Here is a 19,269-nt window from a genome sequence, read left to right as displayed (position 1 = left end):
CTAACTAATTGATATCTTTTTGCTTCCTCCACGATTTTTCTTTGGCAAATCAGAATTCTGAACGCAGTAGCATCGGGCACATTTTCAACAAATTGCTGAAGGATCTAGGAAGTCCTGTTGAGTTTGACCTTCCAGATTGTTTGAAGAAACGCAAGCATACACCTTATACTTTTATAAGGCGCAGTATCCATCTGATTCATTGTTCAGGAATTTTTATATTTTGATACAAATTTCATGGTTGAACATTATCTGGTGAAGTGTTTGTGGTGTTTACCATGATTAGTGTGTGTGTGTGTGGATTTGATCATTACTCCATAGGTTTGCACTTTACCATAACAAAAAGGTACATACATTTTTACTTGAACGCAAGCATACACCTTATACTTTTATAAGGCGCAGTATCCATCTGATTCATTGTTCAGGAATTTTTATATTTTGATACAAATTTCATGGTTGAACATTATCTGGTGAAGTGTTTGTGGTGTTTACCATTAGTGTGTGTGTGTGGATTTGATCATTACTCCATAGGTTTGCACTTTACCATAACAAAAAGGTACATACATTTTTACTTGAACCTTGCAGTTTTCCTTCTGAGCAAATTATAGGTTTTGAAATTTGATGTGTATTCTTTTTGGTTTTCTTTTTCATCTTAAATTTAACCATTGTTGATATTAACTCTTCAAAAGATATATATCTCACAAAAAAGGTTAAGAGACGTCTGGAGGATGATGGTATTTTCTGTTCCTGCACTGCATCACCAGGATCTTCTGGTGTGTGTGGTAGAGATTGTCATTGCGGGTAAGAATCTTCTTTGGTAATCTTGGTTGCTTTATTAGGTATTGTCTGACGCTTTCTTACTCACTACCATCTGTAAGAACTGAAGTATCATCATTGTTGTCTAGGCATCATCAAGTGATTAGGGTTGGATTCTTGATCACCCTTTGTATTGCTAAAAACAAATTGCAATTATTAGGACCATTATTGCCATCATTGTTAGTTTCTTAAATAGTTTGCAATCACTGCACTGCAAAATTAATTAGGTTTCTTTACTTGCCATAAGAACTTAGATGCAAATTTCTAATGTCTTGCTTTAATAGGATGCTGCTGTCTAGTTGTTCATCAAGCTGTAAATGTGGGACTTCATGTCTCAACAAACCATTTCAACACCGAACTGTGAAGAAAATGAAACTAGTGAAGGTATGACTTTGTAAAAATGGTTCTGATGTTATTTGCTTCCTATATCAGGTGGGGAGGAAAGCTATACATCAATTACTCTAGTTATCATTGGAAAAGCTAATAGGATAGTATATTATGTTTATTGATAATAGGAAGGATAATATATTATGTGGATATTAATGCTGCAAACACCTCCCAGAACTGTCAACACTTCTAATTTACATGGTTGTGCTAAATAAGGGTTTGGCTAGGGATTTTGCAAATTTCCCTGTTTAATGTGGGGATAGAAAGTATTATTTTGGGGCTTGATTTTTCTTTATATTTCTGAAATTTTGGAAGATGTTAGAGATGCGAACACTGTAATTTGTCTATGTTATCTATGGTATTGTTTCATAAATTCTCTAGTTGCTCCAGTAAGTGTATGAAAAAGAAAAACAATAGAGGAGGATTGTAGTTGTTGAATCTAGTGTTAAAGTTATTTCTTGAAGATGGATTTGAAAATTGCTGACTAGCATCCCTGTATGCATCTGAATAGATCATCAAAATGAGTTTCTATATAGAGCAAAGTTCCTTCTTGTAATAATACTGGTGTTATTTGTTGTTTTTCAATTCCATGGTAAACATGCATGAAAAAAAGTTATCACTATGACTTTAAGATCAGGGGATACAAGCAGACATTACATCTATGTCTTATGTTGGTGGATAATCATCAACATGTCATTTTTTAGTCGGTTCTTGGATTTTATTAAATGAATCAGAGACTAATATAGTATGATACTAAGATGATTTGTCATGACCTCTTGTGACACTTAGGCTAGCCCTCTCTGCCTAACACCAAACCCAAAGATTTCAACACTTTGACATATATACATTTAAAATCCTGATTAGTTTTTTTGGTAATAAATGAAAGTGAAAATTTTATTAAAGAGAAGAGAGAAGAGGATACAATGAGGTGACAAGATATCATCCCAAACTCCCAAAGTTGAATGCTAACACCAGACCTTCAAAATCCTCCTTTTCCCTTTGAATAAGGTCTTTACTCCCCAAAACCTTATACAACAAAGCAAAATTCATCGTCAAGACCAAACAAACTTCAAGACCTAGGATAACTCCCCTTCAATTTTAAAATAAACCCATCCCTAATAACCTTCCAAATAGCTCTCCCCTTTCTAGTTTTACTCATTCAGCAAATATTTCTTTTCCAATTCCCCTAACTTTTTTCTCGCAAATTCTTCCTCTCCGATAAAGAATAATCCCAACGTCTTTCTTACTTGGACTTCAGTTTCCACTATCTTATCCAAATCCATACTTCCGTGTTCCTTACTCAACTGATCTCTACTTCCGTGTTCCTAAGAAGAATGAATTTTGGTTCTAAATGGCGGAATTGGATGAAAGTATGTGTGACTACTCCCTCGTTCTCAGTCCTGGTAAATGGGGTATCCTGTGGTTGCTTTAGTATTTCTAGGGGCTTAAGGCAAGGGGATCACCTTTCTCCCTTCCTTTTTTATATGTGACTGAAGCTCATAGCAGAATGATGAAAAGGGCCACGACAGGGGGCTTCATAGAAGGTTTTCAGGTGGGAGCTGAGAGGGTGGAGGTTTCTTTGTTGCAGTTTGCAGATGACACTCTCATATTTTGTGATGCTTCAATTGATCAGCTTGGGTATGTAATGGCAGATCTGCAGTGGTTTGAGGTTGTGTCAGGCCTCCATGTAAACAGGCATAAAACTGAACTGGTTGCCAGGGGGAGATGTACCAGAAATAGAGAGGTGGGCGGAGGAGTGGGGATGTAAAAGAGGTAAGCTTCCTTTGAAATATCTGGGGATGCCTCTAGGCGCTAGGTGCAACTCCAAATCAATATGGGAGCCCATTGTGGAGAGATTAGACAAGCGTTCTTCTTGGATCCAAGTACTTATCTTATTTGAGGTAAATTATCTCTGCTGTAAAGTGTTCTATCTTCCCTCCCCTTTATTTGCTCTCTTTATATCCAATTCCTAGTGGGGTGGCTAAGTCTTTGGAGGGAAAGATGCGGGAGTTTCTGTGGAAAGGATGGAGGGATGAGAAGAAAAAATTCATGCTGGTTAACTGGTCCAAGATTTGCAAACCCAAATCTCAGGGGGTCCTGGGTGTGAGAAGAATAAAGGATCTCAATTCTGCTTTACTGGGGAAGTGGCTTTGGAGATTTGGGGAGAATCAAGGTGGTTTGTGGAGAAGGGTGATGGCAGCCAAATATGGTTATGGGATCTCTGACTGGGTCCCGGGTGAGCTAAACCAATCTTATGGATGCTTTGTCTGGAAAGGGATTGGGAAAACTTATGGTCCATTCTCAAATGGAGTTATATTTAGGGTTGGGAATGGGAGGCGAGTTCTTTTCTGGAAAGATTTATGGTGTGTTAATATACCCTTAAGGGTCTCTTGCCCTACTCTCTTTGATGTAGCAGTGGACAAAGATGCTCTGGTTTCAGACTATTTGCAGGTGCAGAGTGGAAGTACTGTTTGGTCTCCTATCTTCAGGCGAAATCTGAATGATTGGGAAGTGGAGTCTCTGGTGGAATTGCTGCACTTGTTGTATAGCATCCCAGTGGAATTAGGGAGAGAGGATAGAAGAGTTTGGAAGTGGGAAAAGTCGGGAATTTTCAGTTAGGTCCTTTTACAACTATTTTTCCAGATCAGAGGATGAGCCTATCTCAGTTAAGTCTGTATGGTGTAAGGGTGTGCCCACAAAGGTGGCATTTTTCTTATGGACAGCCTACTTGAACAGGATTTTAACTAGGGACAATCTGGAGATGGGTATGTTGTTAAATACAACTGTCTGTGTGCTTTGTCAGAATCAGACCGAGTGAGTAAACCACTTGCTACTCCACTGTGTTTTCTCCTGTGAGGTCTGGAGCAAAGTAAAGAATTTATATGAGGTGAACAGTTGCTGCCCTGAGTCAGTGGCAGATTTTGTGAAGAGAGTCATAGGTCTAACTAAAGAGGGCAAATTGGCTTGGAATCTGACTCCTGCTGCAGTTTTCTGGTGCATATGGGAGGAGAGGAATGCAAGGATTTTTCAAGAACCAACACAGCTCCTCAGATACAGTATTTCAGAAAGTTATGGGAAAAATGTTTTCCTGGTTAGCAGTAAACAATGTTTTCAAGGACAAATTTTAATTCTTTTTTTGCGGTTGGGAATCTTTTTGTAAATCAGGGTTTGGGGGTCTAGCTCTGCTGGTGCAGTTCTTGTAAATCCCCGAGTACAGATCCCTGTTATACATGTTTTGTCTTAATGAAATTCTTACTTTACCTGTTTCAAAGAAAAAAAAAAAAAAGAAAAAACCTCCTACCCATTTAACAATGTGTTTTCTTTTTGAGTAACTGAACCAATTCTCAACTTTTCCTTCTCCACCCCTTTTTCCAGATGATCTACACTAGATTTGATTCTTTCACCGTTCTTGGTTCTAGTTTTCTCCTTCACCTCTTGTAATATCTTGTCTTTACTACATGGACCAACCCTGCAAAGCTCTGCCTTCAATCAGTGAAAATCTTTTGTAACAACTAACATGAATTAATTGACTGCCATATGATCATCTGTTTTTTTTTCAAGTTAACCAAATAATTATCACTTTTTTTTTGATAGGAAATGTTAACTTTCATAGATAAAACCATAAGAAACAACTGCCACCTTCCAAAGTAAAAGGTGACCCCTGAATAACAAAAATCTTACAACACTGCACAAAACAAAAACTCCCGATTCACCCCCTGTTTTGCTAGGTAGTCAGCAATTAATTATCACTTTTTTAGAATTCTTCAGTTGAATTTGTAACCTTTTTCCTTCCTGAAGCCACCCCCAACTTTCCAATGAACACATGGGAAAACAAAACATTGTCCACCTTATCCTGGATGCCACAAGGCCTTTTTGATTTTTTTGAAATTTCAACTCCTTTTTCCCCAGTACAGCTGGTTTTTTGGTTACTCCCTGTTTTGCTAGTGCTTTAGCCAAACTATTGGCTGATCTTTGTATTCATGTGAAAATTTCCCTTGATTCTCTTGCCAGCCATCACCCTTGAAAATTTCTCTAGCCAGTGATCTCACTTCATTGAGTTCCTATAATGCCAAGTTCTGAGATTTCTTTGTAGCCATCCAATAATTATTTCCTAGCCCTAGAATCCCCTTCCACCACAGTCTTTGTAGTTAAAGTTATTTTCCTAGCGCTAGTCCTTGAAGATTTGCTAGTAATTCCACTTTTGTTGAGTTCCCTTGACCAATAGAACTTGATAAATATTGCCATAATTGTTCCATATGTTCCTGAACACTACCAATACTTGAATTGCTTTGTTGCCCATGGCATACCTGCCCCATTAGTGGATAGGGCTAAGATATCTGTATAATCCTTCTTATCATGGGGAATTTTGCTATCCATTGATAAGAAGATCTTGTACTGAAAATGTTTAATTTTTTACCTAGTGTGCGGCCTTTACCAATATATTCTCATTTGAAGAATTGTTGGTATGAGTGTGATATTTATCCTTGAAAATTCTAGAATTACTATCTTCCTGTCCATAAAATTGCATCCCTAGTGCATGTCCACATGGTATCTTCCTTCTACTTATTGCAGGAGAAAAAAAGAATCCAAGAAGAGGCTCCTTACTTCTCCTAGAAGCGTCCATTTGCATCTAAAAAGAGAAGAAAACTCCCAAATAGCTTCATAAGGCTTTCAAAGCTGATCCCTAACATTGTAGGGAGAGTTCTTAACTAAAGAAACTCTTTGCTCCATGTACTATAGCCCTATACTTGGCCTTAGCACTAGATTGGGCCACAAATGATTGTTGCTTGCACCTCCAAGAAACATTTACCTCCCATGAGGATGCAATCCTGAAATTGACCTTAAGATGCATGACACTTGCATATGCCAGTCCTCTCCTTGGTAGGGGTGATCATTTCTAGTGGCTAGCCTAGGCTGCCCTAGAAACATGGCATGATACTGTCTACAATATGCACACATATTATTTAATATAGGTAGTGTCTCCAATAGGTGACAGAATGAGAGAAAATAACTAAGATGGGTTTGGTCATGTGTATAGAAGACCACCTACAACACTTGTAAGAAGAAGCAATCTGTTACGAGTTGAAGGGGCTAGAAAGAGTAGGAGCAGACCAAAAAAGAAAAAGAAAACATCAGTGAAAGTAGTAAGAAATGATTTAAGCACTCATAATTTAACAATGGATAATAGTTGGAATAAGGCTTACATGGTGATGATATGGACATATATACAATATATTATTATATATAATATTTTATATTATATGAAGTATAACATATTTTTTATTCATATTACTTAATATAAAATGTTATAATATAATATATTTAATGTTATAGGCTTAGAAGTCCAATTTGCCATGGGCTTGTGTAGGGCTTAGCCTAGGTTATAGCCCTTGTCATGGGTGCTAAGCTTGGTTTAGGCTCAACCTAGGCTGGGAGTCTAGGCTTGTGTAAATATTGACTCACCACACAAACAACATAGAGGATATTTGGTCAAGTCAACCAAAGATTCAGAAATCTGCCTAGCAATCATTGATTCATCAGTGTATCTATAATCACGTCATCTTCTTTCACTTGAATCTTATGATTACGATCTATAGGAATGTTAGCTGGTTGAATGTTAGCACATTCAATCTTCCCCGTCAAATAAATTATCTTGCCCTCCTTTTTTTTTGATCAGTAAAATTTCTTGCCCTCCTTCCTCGTTCCAAATTTCCCCCCTTTGCCAAAATTTCATAAGTCTTTCTTCCTTCCTTCTCCTATCAAGTTCTTCAATGCAAATGCCTCCCCTCCCAAAGAGAACAAACTCAAAGACTTGCCAACCTCCTCCTCCTATCAACAATTTCCTTTAAGTTTAAACTACCTTGCTCCACCCCTCCCCTTTCGGCATCACCTTGACCCCAACCTCCCCCATCTGCTCTTCAGAAGACAACCACTCTCCTCCACAAGTAGACTGTTTTTTTCGGACTCCCTCATAGGAGGAGACAATGATAGATTCTTTATCCCCTCAACACCTTGTAGATCTCGATTCTCCCCCACAGGGCTAGTACAATTGGAATTTCTGAACTTAACCCCTTTTCTTTTGTAAATCCTTTCGAATTTGTTGGTAAGCCACGCCCCAACCAAACCATCTTTCAGACGAGAAAACACCTTAAGTTGTGTTTGGTTTGAAGGAAAAAGTAGGGAAAGAAAGGGAAAGGTGGGAAAACCTTTATAAATCTTGTATAGGTTTTCCTACCTTTTCCTTCAAACCAAACATAGCCTTAGTAACATGCACAATGTGGGTTTTACTTGAAACTCTAGGCTTCTTCGAAACCACTAAATCAAGTCCTAAGCGTAGCCCTTTCGAAAGGCACATGCCTGGTGCGCCTTTTGAAAATTTGACACTTTTTGCTTTTTTTTTTTTAGTCTAGAGAGCCCTCGGACCTTCCTGCCACACCCCTCGAGGCAAGCCCAAACAAGTCCATGTTAGGGTCATTGAAACTTCGAGAACCCCCTATTTGGTAATGTTGTCCATTCATTCATCCTAATAAAATATCTTCTTAAAAAGCAATTAAAACTATAAAATCATTATTTTTTATGTGAAAATTAAGAATTTAAGATCCTAACATGGACTTGTTTGGGCTTGCCTCGAGGGGTGGGGCACAAAGGCAGCTCATAGAATCAGGAATGTAATATGTCACATTAGCTACTTTAAGTAATGTAATTGAGAAGAAAAAGAGATTGTGGGTTTTATATGCTTGAAAATGTTTTATATGTTTGATTTTATTTTTAAATTCTGATTTGAATATGCTTTACATGTTATGTTTATGTATTTTAATTTTGGATAATAGGTTTTTTAAAACATTTATTTTAAAATTTAAGTTTATATTTTTATTAATATTATGTTCATATTTTTTTTGGCAATTTTTTTTTTGATTTTTGACATTTTTTTTATGTGAAAATTAAGAATTTAAGATCCTAACATGGACTTGTTTGGGCTTGCCTCGAGGGGTGGGGCACAAGGGAAGCTCATAGAATCAGGAATGTAATATGTCACATTAGCTACTTTAAGTAATGTAATTGAGAAAAAAAAGAGATTGTGGGTTTTATATGCTTGAAAATGTTTTATATGTTTGATTTTATTTTTAAATTCTGATTTGAATATGCTTTACATGTTATGTTTATGCATTTTAATTTTGGATAATAGGTTTTTTAAAACATTTATTTTAAAATTTAAGTTTATATTTTTATTAATATTATGTTCAATTTTTTTTTGGCAATTTTTTTTTTTGATTTTTGACATTTTTTTTTTTACTTTTAGCTTTTCTTTGCACCTTGCTTAAAAAGGCGCGCACCTCGCCTTGCGCCTTAGGCGCAAATTGACCCCTGCCTCTTGTGCTTGTGTTCTGAGGGTCTGTTTGGTTCACAATTGGAATCAGAATTGCAATCAAAATCCTTCAGAATTGGAATTGGAATGGTCTATTCCCATAGTCTGTTTGGTTTAGATAGGAATCAGAATGAGAATTAGAATCAGCTGGAATGGGATTTCATTCCCAAGGGAGGGGGAGGGAATGGTCATTCCCTCAAATGGGGCAATGCCATTCCTGCCATTCCACCAGGAATGGGAATGGGATTTCGATTCTGCCCAACCAAACAGTTGGAATCAGAATGGCCCATTCCAATTCTGATTCCAGACCCCTATTTCTGCGAACCAAACGAGACTTGAACTATGCCTCATGCATCCGTGTAGTGGAATGCCTTGGTTCATGACTCCACATTTTAAAACATTGGTGTGAAGTTGGGAAACACATAAAATAGACCTGAGATGCTATCACTTAGCTTGATATTACTCATGTTGGAAGCAAGAGTATGAGATAATCTTATCTCTATCAGTAGATAACCTATATAAACCAAAACAAGATGGCATACCTATAATGTAGTTAGATACTTAGATGCACTTGAATCAATAAGGTAGTAGGAGGACGTAGAGGCATGATGAGCTATGAAGTTCTCTGATTTGGAAAAGGCTGTAGGACCATTAGACCTATAAGTGTTCACACTCCCATTGCCTTCAAGTTGTTTTAGAAGGCGTCTAATCTGTTCCAATTCAGCTTGGGCAGCAGCTAAGAATGTATCTGTTCCAATTCAGCTTGGGCAGCATCAATATTGCTAGAATGTATTGGTATGGAGATGGTAGTTGGAGAAAGTTCGGAATTGGTCGGCACAGGAGCATTGCCTTTCTTGTTCCCCTTAAACCTTGTTGGCTTAAAATATGGGTGTTGTTTTCAACATTTATCTCTGTTGCGCTTTGGCTTCTTGAGCCTTTCTAGAACTGCCACTTTGCTTCAGTTTAGTAGTGACAATCTGTACATGAGTATTTTCTATGGTATTCCTTTTAACTCTCCTTCCCCTTGTATAAGAGAATAAGTATTGGAAAGGCTAACGACACCATTACTCAAAATATGCTGCCTTGTGAAATCAAAATCATAGTTGAGATCAGCTAGAAAGCCCAAAACTATGTTTATGTCTTTCCATGAAACTTGAAGAAAGGAAAAGTTCATAGCCACAGATTTTTCCGCTTGTCTTATATTGCTCACTTGCTATATGCAATTGGTATGTGCTAGCAGTATTTTTGGCCTATGAATATGTTTTGGTCACCCTATCCAATATATCCTTGGTTGTGGATAGGAGCATATAATTCCTTGTAATATGAGGCTGCATGGAGCTGAGTAGCCATGACATTCTCCTTCTGCCAAAGTCCCACTTAAGGTGAGAGGGATCATCATATTTGGGTTTCTTCTCTTGTAAGATACCCCATCTTCCAAGTTCCAATTACCTCCAACAAATAACATTGTGCATATGAGAAGTTATAACCATCAAGTTTCACGATAGTAATCTGGATATTTGGCTATCATTAGCTCCCAAATAATATACAACTCTTTTTCTGTTGATCACTTGCTATCAAGAATAATTTTACAGTCTATTTATCAAAAAAAAAAGAATAATTTTACGGTCCTAAATGTTAAAGTGCTTGGCTTGATATGTTCCAACAGTCTCAAGGCTTTTGGCATATTGGTCAAGCACATAATAAATAAAAACTGCTAGTTATCAGTCCTGGAAGTATATGCAGAGGGGCAAGAACTCTTGAAACACCAGAAACGGCACTGAACATTCCAAATCAGAATACAATATGGTCAAATTGACCATCCAAATAAGCAATAAAAAATTGACCTTCCAATACCAGATAGCTCTCATACAACGCAAATCAGGCATCAAAACCCTTCAAATGGAGCTGGGCAATAAATATGGAAAAGGAAAATCAATGTTACAGTTTCTTTCTTGCTCCAATCAACTTGAAAGCAAGTTTGGAAGATTGAGAAATGTCAAGCAACCTAGATTGAGCTCCTCTGACCAACACCACCAATACAGAACCAGGACTGTCTAAATATCCTTAAATATACAACAACTGCTTCTAAACAGTAAAAAAATTGCACCAAGAACTGTCTAAATTCATATTTTAGGGTTTCATTGACCTGGAAATAGGTCTGATTGTATGGTCTGCTGATGTCAGTAATCAATGATGATGATGTCAGCAGCCTGATCAAGTTTATATTGATTAGTTCTTGATCACAATCCAACTTGTGGATGATATTGATGTCTGATTGTGTGTGGAACAGAAAATTTCTAAAACTTGAAGGTTTCTTAAATGGCTTATTCTCATTGAAGTCCTGCATATTCCTTTTTTGGGAATGACAGTAACACTGAAATTTTGAGTCTTTAATATCCTGTGTAAGGTTGTGTTTTTCATATTGAGTGTGGACCATAATCCTAGACATGTAGGGAAAATGGTGATTTTGAACATGTATTTCCATGTGTAAGAGTTATTAATTTATGAGGAGCATGTTACTAAAATGACTTTTCCTTAATGGCTACATTTTATTAAAAGGTTTGACTGTGCAAATTTCATGTCCACACGAATTTATTCCGTTGAATGGTGCTTGGCCTTTGGCCTTTCATGGGATATGGTAGAGGGTGAGATGTTGATGATTTCCTCCCTTTTGTGATACTATAGGGAGTATACAAAGAAACTAGTTGATTTTTGAAGGTAAGGAATATTGCTTTGGGGGAGGCTGCAACTCGCACCTCTCCGGGGGTTGTTGTATGAACTTTCAATCTCAAGCCTGTTCATGATTTAATAAAATTATCATCATTCATAAAAAAAAAGTCATGGGAAAGGTAGAAAAGCAACTGTCATGTGTTTTACAAAGATGTGAAGGTTCTGTGTTTTGCAAATAGTTGGTTAATATTTTGTACGGTGATGTCTTCTGCATAGCTTGGTTTGTTATATTGCACATGCATTTTTGCCTTGTAGCCATGGTATGGGTGTACTAAGGGTCTTGCTCTTCCAAACTGGGCAGGTCATTAAGGATTCAATGCAATAATGTGCATTTTCTTTATTAGGAAGAGGTCAAACTTGGGCTGACATTAATCAAACTCAAGTGTTCTTTTACAGAAAGCCATATTGGCACCATCAAAACCAAACATTTCCACTGTTTTATTTCATAAAAGCAAGCATAACATAATAATAAAATACATTAGTGGCATGGCTTAAGCTCAAGTACAAACTAAAAAGGTTGGAGTGAATGAGAGGACAGGAAATCCAGTGCAACCCTAACTTGGCTGGTAGTTTGGTATTACATCTGTGCTCAACTTGATCTAAGGGTGGTTTTGGATCATTGCATTTTGGTTGCGCCTAGGGTCAATTGGATTCTTGTTTTTGTACCAATTATTTTTATATTTTTCCTAGATATTGTGTTCTTTATGGATTTTATACATCTGTCATGGTAAACTAAATAAGCTATTGCCTGTAGACAGAGAAATGTGGATCAGGATTAGTGGCAGATGAAGATATAAAGTTTGGAGAGTTTGTAATAGAGTATGTTGGAGAAGGTGCTGTTTTTTTAACCATTATGAGTTCTCGTTAAAGTTTGTTGCGTTTAGTCTTTGTTATATTTGTTCTTTCTTTTGCAGTTGTATTTATTTACAAACATTGTTTCTTTATTTGACTCAGTTATTGATGATAAAACTTGTGAGGAAAGGCTTTGGAAAATGAAGCACCGAGGAGAAACCAATTTCTATTTATGCGAAATTAATCGGGATATGGTAATTGATGCCACATACAAGGGAAATAAGTCAAGATATATAAATCATAGTTGTCGGCCCAATACAGAGATGCAGAAATGGTTTGTCATCCTCCATTTTTGGTATTCAATTTATTTGTCAAAGCGGTTCCTACTTTCCTTATTAATCTTATGATGTTTATCTATTTCAGGAGAATTGATGGTGAAACTAGAATTGGCATTTTTGCAACTCGTGACATAAAAAAGGGAGAACATCTGACATATGATTATCAGTATGAGCACTTATATGAAACTTTGTTTCTATGCTCACATTCATTGAAACACTTATGTCTATTCATGTTTGTTGGCATGCATATTGTCTAAAGTTTTTGCTTTTTGATCTTTCTCTTCTGAATTCATCTTTCTGCAATTCTAAGTTTTTGGACAACTAGTCTAACAAAACCAGCAGGTTTGTTCAATTTGGTGCAGATCAAGATTGCTACTGTGGTGCTTTAGAATGCAGGCAGAAGCTTGGGGTCAAACCTACCAAGCCTAAATTGTCTTCTTCAGATGCTGCACTAAAACTGGTTGCATATCAGGTGGCACAATCCTCCCCTAAAGTGAAAGCAATTCTGTCTGGAAAACATGTATGTGTGAGTCGCTGTTTAATTATGTTATTAGATGCATCCTGGCATATTATTTCTTTGAATCGTAGCTCATCCTTGTTCTGGATTTGCAATGTTGAATTACTGATGCTTTGTTTCCTGAAAATCTCGTTTTTCATGGCTTACATACAAGACTTGGGGAATTATAAGATGGTTCATTCCAGATACCCAATAGATTGAAAATATGTTTGAAGATAGCATATGAATCAATGATGGGTTGAATCATTTCTTATTTCAGATGTACCCTTAATTGCTGAGTAGGTAGTTTCAGATGTACCCTGTCTGTGTGGCTATAGGCAGTACATGGCTGTTGGAATGCTCATTCCTCTTTTTTTTGGCCCTAGGCACATTCTTATTTCAATAAAGCCTGTTTTTGTTGTGTATTTTTTAATTAATTAATTAATTTCAACAATTTCTGAACTGTTCAAGCAATCTAATTTGATAATACATACATACACCATCAGACTAGAGGGCTTGTTCATCGGAGATGTGCCGTATACTTATTCTGAGAACAATTGAATTGGAGATGTAGTTACCTCCAGGCCCTCCACTCTGAAAAAATCTAGGGGTAGTTATCTCCTCTCTTGGAAGTACTCACTTCTGATGGTGTGTGACCCATATTATTAATGACCAAATTTTCTAATTGAATTTTGTCAAAATACAAATTCATTGGTGTGGCATCCAACTAATTTAACTATTTTTTAAACTCTTGACATAGTTTCCTATCTCAAGTTCTCAACTATTTGAACCGAAAAAAACCCAAAAGATTTTAATACCTGTTGTGTGTCCTAATCTTCTAGAAAAGTGGGTTATATATAAATAAAGCCTGATTTAATTTCTTAAGTCAAATAAAAAATGATCTAAATGTACTGCATGTATAACGATTCCTAAACAAAATATTTGTGAATAGTGGCCCCATTATCAAGTACAGGGTGGTTGCTTGCTAGTATATTTGTTAAATGCTAATCTGCTTCTTCTCTGAATTCTACATTAACTCAGTAGAACTATTATTTTATTGGAAATGGTAACTTTCATTAAAGATAGGGGCCATGCTAATGAAAGTTACCTAAAAACAGTAACTTTCTATAGATCAGAAGAACTATAGAATTCAGTCTAGGGTATTTTGGTCAGTTTTTTTCTTTGTATTCTTTCTCATCCTTCCAGGACTAATGGTATCATCTATACTACTGGTTTTAACATAAAAAAAACCAAAAAACTGACTAGGAAGAACAACACTGCATGGTGTGAGATTGAGGATAGAGTTTCAACTGATTAATAACTATCTGACCTACTTTAGGAATTGTTGAATTTAGCTGCTCTCTCAATCGTTGCTTGGTCCCTTGACAAAATTGAGGTTTATGGTGGTGAAAATAAGAAAAATGCAAATATTTTTTTGATCAGTAACACAATTTTATTAATTACTAAAGTAGAAAAAAAAAGTTGCAGCAAGAGGTTGTTAAATCTGGACACCCTTTACTTCAAAAGAACCCCACCCTCCTGTTACAATCGAGCACAATACAATTGAATGTTCATCGGTCTTGACAACATCTCGAACCGCTTGGGATCATTTCTATATTGCCAAATCACCCCTCTCCTTTCTTCACCACCTAATTACTACAATCTTTGAGTCACTTTCCACTACCAGCCTTGATCCCCTTCTGCTTAGCTTTTTGTACCCCAAAAACAGAAGCCATTAAGTCTGCCCTAATTGAGTTACCATGTCCAATTGGCCCTGAAAACAGTCCACATATGTTCCCAACCTCATCCTTAATTGAATCACCATCTCCAATTGCCCAAACAACTTCCATCAAAATTTAATTTTTCATCCATCCTCCATCTTGGGGTGACCAAACCTCAAGGATTTTTTGCTTCCTAGGGGAGGAATCAACTATTGACCCTCCGACTTCTGAAGAAGTCTTCCACTGAAAAAATCTGAAAAAATTTTCAAATGCAAATATCACTTCGGATCTACATTGCAGGAGAAAAGCCCTCTCACATAGATATCTATATCTACCAGTCAACCACCATCCTTGATCATAACAACCACCATCTATGTCTACTTCGGATCCATAGATTTATTTTTTATTCTTTCATCATAACAACCACCATCCTTGATCTGCCTGTCAATCTGGTTCTATCAATTAGCCTGTAGAGAGACCTTCTAGGGACTCTGGAAACCCTGTAGTTGGTGATTCAGACAAAGAAAGTAGAAAAAGGCTATTACCCAGTGTTGATTTTAGCTATCCAGAGTCATGGGAGTGGTGGACTGGATATGGACCTAAAACTGATGCTATGCTGCAATTCTATGATACTATGGTATGTCATATACATAAAAATAAATTCCATGTTACCTATTTTGTTTTTTAAGGTGTGTTACCTATTTTGTTACTCCTCTTGGAACTGATGTGATGATGAAATTGGTATGCCAATTAAAAGTCATGGTGTTCCAATCATGGCTTTGATAAATGAATATGCACTGTTTAGTTTTTAGCTTTGTGACATAGTTTTCAAGGCCAGGACGAAGCTGGGTGATAGATAATTTTTTGGAGGAAAAAGTGGATTAACACAAACAAGAGTGATAAGAACAAAATTAGAAATTACCCTGTTGGAGATGCTAGATAGTTAGTTGGAAAGGCCTCTGTGTTCTTCTAGTAGATAGTTAGTTGGTAAGTTATTTGTTGCAAGACTAGGGATTTGCTGGGTCATGCACATCCACTAATTGGCATTGTGTGATTTACTTGAGCATGCTGCCTAGGCATCCTCTTGATTACATTGGTTCAAGGTTCAAAATATTGATATGCCCCTGTGTATCGGTAGGGGCATATCGGTACTTAAATCAATGTGCTTTTATATTTTTTTTAGTTTTTTTTCAAATTTTGGTTTTTGGGCATATTTTTAACCATATTTTTTTATAAAAATAAGAGTGATTCCTGAAACACCTTTAAATAGGCGTATCGTGAAGCCATCGATACGATACGATACACCCGATACGGGGCGTATTGTATTGAAACTTTAAACCTTGCATTGGTTTATACATGTATGTATGGATTTTGTGAAGATGCTTTTGACAACATATTGAATTCTTGTTTTCCTATATTGTTATCTTCAGATTAATGGTTATACATGAGTCTCAAAACCCTAAAATTTTTTCTTCCTCTAAATGATAGATGGTTCCTTAACAAATTTCATTGATGTTTTAAAATTTGTTTCTCATGAAGTTTTCATATTTAATGTGACAAGTTTGGGAAAATAGTTGAGCTAACTTTTTTGATATTGTTTGTAAAGGGCTATGCAAATGGAGGCATACGTGTAGGTAAGAATGTTTACTTCATCTATTAGAATGATGATTTATTTTACTTAGAACGTTGACAATTGAAAAATTCAAAGTTTTGAAAATCTACAAGAGAACCTTGTTTTGAGACTGCAGTTTCTGTTCATGTTCCATTTATTTATACCATCTTTATGATGTAGGAAGCTCGCGACATGCCCCTAGCCAAAGATCATGTTCCCATAATTGTATTGGTGAAGTTGTTCGACTAATACGTCCCATGGATAAGAGGTATCTCAAGAATTATATCCATTATGCCCTCAGCATTCTATTTTTGTACTTTTATTGTTTTTGAGTGGTAACACAATCAATGGGGTTTTTATAAAATTTAGTGAGAGAGTAGAGGGGTGGGAGATTATATAAGTTCTTCATATTAAGTTAACCATTGTACATTGAAAAATGGATGGTTGTTACTTATCAAAATAAATAAATAAATAAATAAAAGACAATTGATTTTTCTGTTCAAGTTGATCTGACAATAAACAATAGATAACATATTTTTCAAGAAAACAAGCAAGATATTCAATACTTTAGATGTGGAAGTGCAAGAATGAACTTGCAACATAATTATTAAGTAAAAATCCAAAATATGATTATTATTTTTGGTAGGTACAAAATATGATTATTGTGTTCCACTTGTCTATATTGCATAAAGTAAATTGGTTTAACCCATTCTTTTTCTAGTATGCAATGCAACTATGCATACAAGTCTCAACATTGGGCCTTCTTTTTTCCAATCTATCCATTTTTTTTCTTTTTCTTTTTCAAATGTACCCATCTTTTCCTTGGGCTTGAAAGGTTTTGCTGAGTGCAGCAGCTGTAGCTCTCTACATCCTTCACCAGTCTGGTAAAAGTTAAAACATGTTCTGTTTGACTGCAACATATTGCAAACACTCCTTATTCTTGCAGACTTGTTCAAGCAGGCTTTGCAATCACCCCCTATGGATATAGGGAAGCTAGAGTTGGTGATGAGGTTTGGGGGGTTCGACATGAAACCCTGCTTGTAAGGTTTGCTAGCTAGGTGACCATGGTTTAAAGTATCAGCTAAACAAAACTATGAATTTTTTTTTTTTATATATATTTTCTTCTGATAATTTGATAGGAGACCTATCAAATTGTACATTTAAATGTTTTAAATCCAAAGTCCTAAAATACCTTATAATAACCTTATTAGATACCTAAGGATACAATACAATACACCCGATATGGGTTCTATTATATCAACACTTGAAGCTTGAAGCTTGATCTATCAACACTTCTCCACTTATGGCCTGTTTCTTTGGATTTTGGGGGATGGGGCTTACTTTTTGGGCTATTTAAATTTAATTTATCAACATGATAACTCTGAAGGTACTAATCAGATGGGTTAAAAGGACTGCAAATGGGATGACATATTTTTTTGGCTAAGCAAGGGGTTCATTGGCATCAATTGTTCTGTGATGAACTGTAATTGGCTTAAAGTTATAACTGGAAGGATTGTTGGGATTACCTTCCGTAATCCCAACTTTGATATGTACTCTTAAGTGTTAACTATTTCTTTTAACAAAATTCTCCGTTACCAATTGGAGAAAAAAAACTGAAGACTGAAGCACTCACTGGGAGGCTTCAGTATGAAAGGGGGTACCAGCCAAGTGGAGATGATGAAGTGTAGTTACTCCAATACAAAAGGTGTTGATTGTAGATTTATTGTAGAGCTGGCCAGGAGATGAGATTTTTTTCTTTGGAATTTGTTTCTTTCATGGTTCCACCTTTTCTGCATATGTTTATACTTATCTTTTCAGTTTTTAACAAATTCCTTTTTTTTAGAGATAGCTTTAACAAATTCTAGATCTAGGAAAAACTAGAGTAGGAAAATTCTTCAAAATACAGCTTCATTCCTGCTTATTTTTTTTAATATTGCTTATAATTGCATTAAATTCTTAATACTTTTAATTTTTCTTCGACTGACTGCTATATTGTGAATTCTTTCTGAAATATATGCTGTGTATGTCCAAAACTCCAGGTCTTTTGGAATAATAAAACGGTTTGATAATAATTCCAAAAAACACACGGTAAGAGAGGATTTTCTTTTTGTCCATTTTAAATGTAAATGGGTGATTACAAGCTTAAGTTGTCAACTCGCATCTTATGGCAGATTATGTTTTTTTTTTTTTGATAAATTATGGCAGATTATGTTTGAAGATGGTTGTGTTGAAATTCTTGATATGACAAAAGAAGACTGGGAGTTTTGCAACATTTAATGGTGTTTGGGGTAAGTTTTTTAATGTCTTCTCCATAAGTATTTCACTTCTTTTTTTTTTTCCCCCTACTCTTATTCATATCCTGGTCAATGAAACACCTGGGTGACCAGGGTTCAAATCTTGGAAACAGCCTCTCTGTATGTGCAGGGACAAGGCTGTGTACATCTGTCCCTCCCCAGACCCCGCATTGGCGGAAGCCTTGTGCACTGGGCTGCCCTTTTTATCAATGAAACACCACAATCTACATGTGAATTCCATATAAGCACACAAGTCAGCATCCTTTGTTGTTTATAACGATCATTGGTGTTAATGGCTCTTAATTGCTAGAGAAACCAACAATTTGTTGTTTCTAATTTATTGTGTAGGCATTTTATAATCTTATTTCAGATAATTTCATTAAAGGTGAAGTTGTTGATGCTACACATTTGTTACTGAGGCTCTTAATTTAATTGAACTTATCCATAAGCAATGAAGAGTGGAGTGGATTGGCATAATAGCATTACTATTTGGTCTACAATTTTCCATAGCATATATTTTCTAATGAAGCAACTTTACCTTTTGGTTCCTAATACCAAGATCATGCTCATGGTTTTCACAAGCCTCATCGAGACAACTAGGATGGTCTAGGAATTTTACAATTCAGATAGGGAGTGCTGCACGTACTGCATTTAGAGCACCTAATGATGGCTAATGATGTGGAAGATGTTATTACTATATCCACTGTCTATATAATAAAG

General features: G+C 36.1%; 1 protein-coding gene across 9 annotated transcripts in view; it reads left to right on the top strand.

The window, feature by feature from the left end:
* Window positions 1-19,269, top strand: part of ASHH3 (histone-lysine N-methyltransferase ASHH3) — a 42,361-nt gene that overhangs the window by 20,736 nt on the left and 2,356 nt on the right. For 5 of the 9 annotated variants that reach the window (XR_016102071.1, XM_088953921.1, XM_088953922.1 and 2 more), the window contains 11 exons: window positions 54-183; window positions 687-798; window positions 1,098-1,197; window positions 12,051-12,129; window positions 12,251-12,422; window positions 12,512-12,592; window positions 12,769-12,946; window positions 16,250-16,277; window positions 16,436-16,523; window positions 18,295-18,343; window positions 18,461-18,543. Coding sequence is in view for 8 of the 9 variants with exons in the window: in XM_088953921.1 (XP_088810047.1) it covers window positions 54-183; window positions 687-798; window positions 1,098-1,197; window positions 12,051-12,129; window positions 12,251-12,422; window positions 12,512-12,592; window positions 12,769-12,946; window positions 16,250-16,277; window positions 16,436-16,523; window positions 18,295-18,343; window positions 18,461-18,532 (1,089 nt within the window). In the remaining variant the exon portion in view is untranslated. The remainder of the gene's footprint in view (window positions 1-53; window positions 184-686; window positions 799-1,097; window positions 1,198-12,050; window positions 12,130-12,250; window positions 12,423-12,511; window positions 12,593-12,768; window positions 12,947-16,249; window positions 16,278-16,435; window positions 16,524-18,294; window positions 18,344-18,460; window positions 18,544-19,269) is intronic. The other 4 variants (XM_088953925.1, XM_088953926.1, XM_088953929.1 and 1 more) reach the window with 1 other exon arrangement.

The sequence above is a fragment of the Nelumbo lutea genome, chromosome 7 (assembly GCF_056320005.1).
Source record: "Nelumbo lutea isolate HS-2025 chromosome 7, American lotus-T2T, whole genome shotgun sequence".
NCBI classification, from domain to species: Eukaryota; Viridiplantae; Streptophyta; class Magnoliopsida; order Proteales; family Nelumbonaceae; genus Nelumbo; species Nelumbo lutea.
Note: the sequence above shows the minus strand (reverse complement) of the source record. Positions and strands in the feature narration are given on the sequence as shown.